General features: G+C 51.1%; 1 protein-coding gene across 1 annotated transcript in view; it reads right to left on the reverse strand.

Annotated features, from left to right (window-relative positions):
- The window catches only part of smyd1a (SET and MYND domain containing 1a), a gene marked incomplete in the record, with an annotated part of 9,164 nt that extends 8,012 nt beyond the window's left edge, over positions 1–1,152 (reverse strand). The window contains 1 exon segment of the mRNA XM_014027600.1: positions 920–1,152. Within this exon segment, the coding sequence (XP_013883054.1) occupies positions 920–1,047 (128 nt within the window).
- Positions 1,153–1,772: the final 620 nt, after the last annotated feature.

Below are 1,772 nucleotides of genomic sequence, written 5' to 3' on the forward strand. Positions count from 1 at the left end.
TCCTGTCTCCTCCTGTCTTCACCTGTCTCCTCCTGTCTCCTGTCTCCTTCTCCTGTCTCCTGTCTCCTCCTGTCTCCTCCTGTCTCCTGCTGTCTCCTACTGTCTCCTGTCTCCTGTCTCCTCCTGTCTCCTCCTGTCTCCTCCTGTCATCTCCTGTCTCCACCTGTCTCCACCTGTCTCCTCCTGTCTCCTCCTGTCTCCACCTGTCTTCTGTCTCCACCTGTCTCCTCCTGTCTCCTCCTGTCTCCTTCTCTCTCGTCCTGTCTCCTCCTGTCATCTCCTGTCTCCACCTGTCTCCTGTCTCCTGTTTCCTCCTGTCTCCTGTTTCCTCCTGTCTCCACCTCTCTCGTCCTGTCTCCTCCTGTCTCCTCCTGTCATCTCCTGTCTCCACCTGTCTGTCTCCTCCTGTCATCTCCTGTCTCCACCTGTCTCCTCCTGTCTCCACCTGTCTCCACCTGTCTGTCTCCTCCTGTCATCTCCTGTCTCCACCTGTCTCCACCTGTCTCTTCCTGTCTCCTCCTGTCGTCTCCTGTCTCCTCCTGTCTCCTGTTAGCCATCAGCACACCTGCTCTCACTCCCTGGTTTAACCCTCCTGCTGCCTTTGGGTCAAAGCAGGTCAGAACTTTACACTTCCTGTTTCCTGTCATTAAGCCTCTCAGGTTCTGACCCTCCTCAGAACTTCTCTGAACAGAACCTGGATCTTTAACTGTTTACTGTCCCTCTGAGCTGGACCGGACCGGACCGGACCGGACCGGACCACAGCATACCCTCCAGGTACAGAATGTCACGGTTCAGTTCATGTTTCTGCTTCAGGGCCCGGTTCTGCTGATGTCAGGAGAAGACTGGACCATAATGAGACCCGCAGACTGTCAGCAGAACCGATCCGACCCACAAACAACAAGAACCAGGAGAGGTTTACCTGTCGCAGACCACAGCAGAGTACCCGGGTTCTGCCAGAACCACCTCCCCGGTGTGCAGGTCCCTGGTGGCTCTCAGACCTCGACCCGTCTTCTCTCCATCAAACAGCTCTGCGTTCCCCCCGGTCATGGTTCTGACCCAGTTCAAGTCCAGGAGCTGAAGTTGAGACCGGCTTCTCCTGGGTCCGACCCGAGCTGAAACCAAAAATAATCTGACCCCCCAGGTCCAAAACCCCTTCCAGAGCAGGACGGGCTGCGGTGCTGAGGCAGGAGGAACCTTGTTTGGGTCGGTTCCCCCCCTCGGGGGTATTTTGGTCCCTGCAGCTGTGGCCGTCAGTCAGAGGCAGATGACAGGAACCAGATCTTTAGAACCCTCTGAGGTTCTACACTCAGACTCTTCAGTTTGGGTCAGACCGGTCCAAGGTTCTGCTCAGAACCTGGTGCAGCTCGGTGACCTTTGACCTCTGATGACCTCTCTTCCTTCAGCTGAAATAAAAATGTTTTTATGAAAGTGACCCGGCTGCAGCCGAACCGGGTCAGAACCTCTGATTTCAGTCAAAGCTCCTGTTGGATGAAAGAAGCTGAGATCTGTTTGTGTCACAAACTTTATTAAACACATTTATTTCACAGAAACAGCTTCAAAAACAAACAATCATTCAAACTACAGAACAATTACAGTTATTTATCTTCAATGTTACTTCAAGGCACGTTTATAAATTAATCCAGATTATTACAAACAAAACAACTAATCCAGATTAAACATCAGATTATATAAATGTTGGTTCTTTTCAGCTCACTGAAACAAAACATCTTTAATCTGAGTAAACAAAAACAAATGTTTGTTTATTTTCTGAT

This window comes from Austrofundulus limnaeus, unplaced genomic scaffold, assembly GCF_001266775.1.
Source record: "Austrofundulus limnaeus strain Quisiro unplaced genomic scaffold, Austrofundulus_limnaeus-1.0 Scaffold664, whole genome shotgun sequence".
NCBI classification, from domain to species: Eukaryota; Metazoa; Chordata; class Actinopteri; order Cyprinodontiformes; family Rivulidae; genus Austrofundulus; species Austrofundulus limnaeus.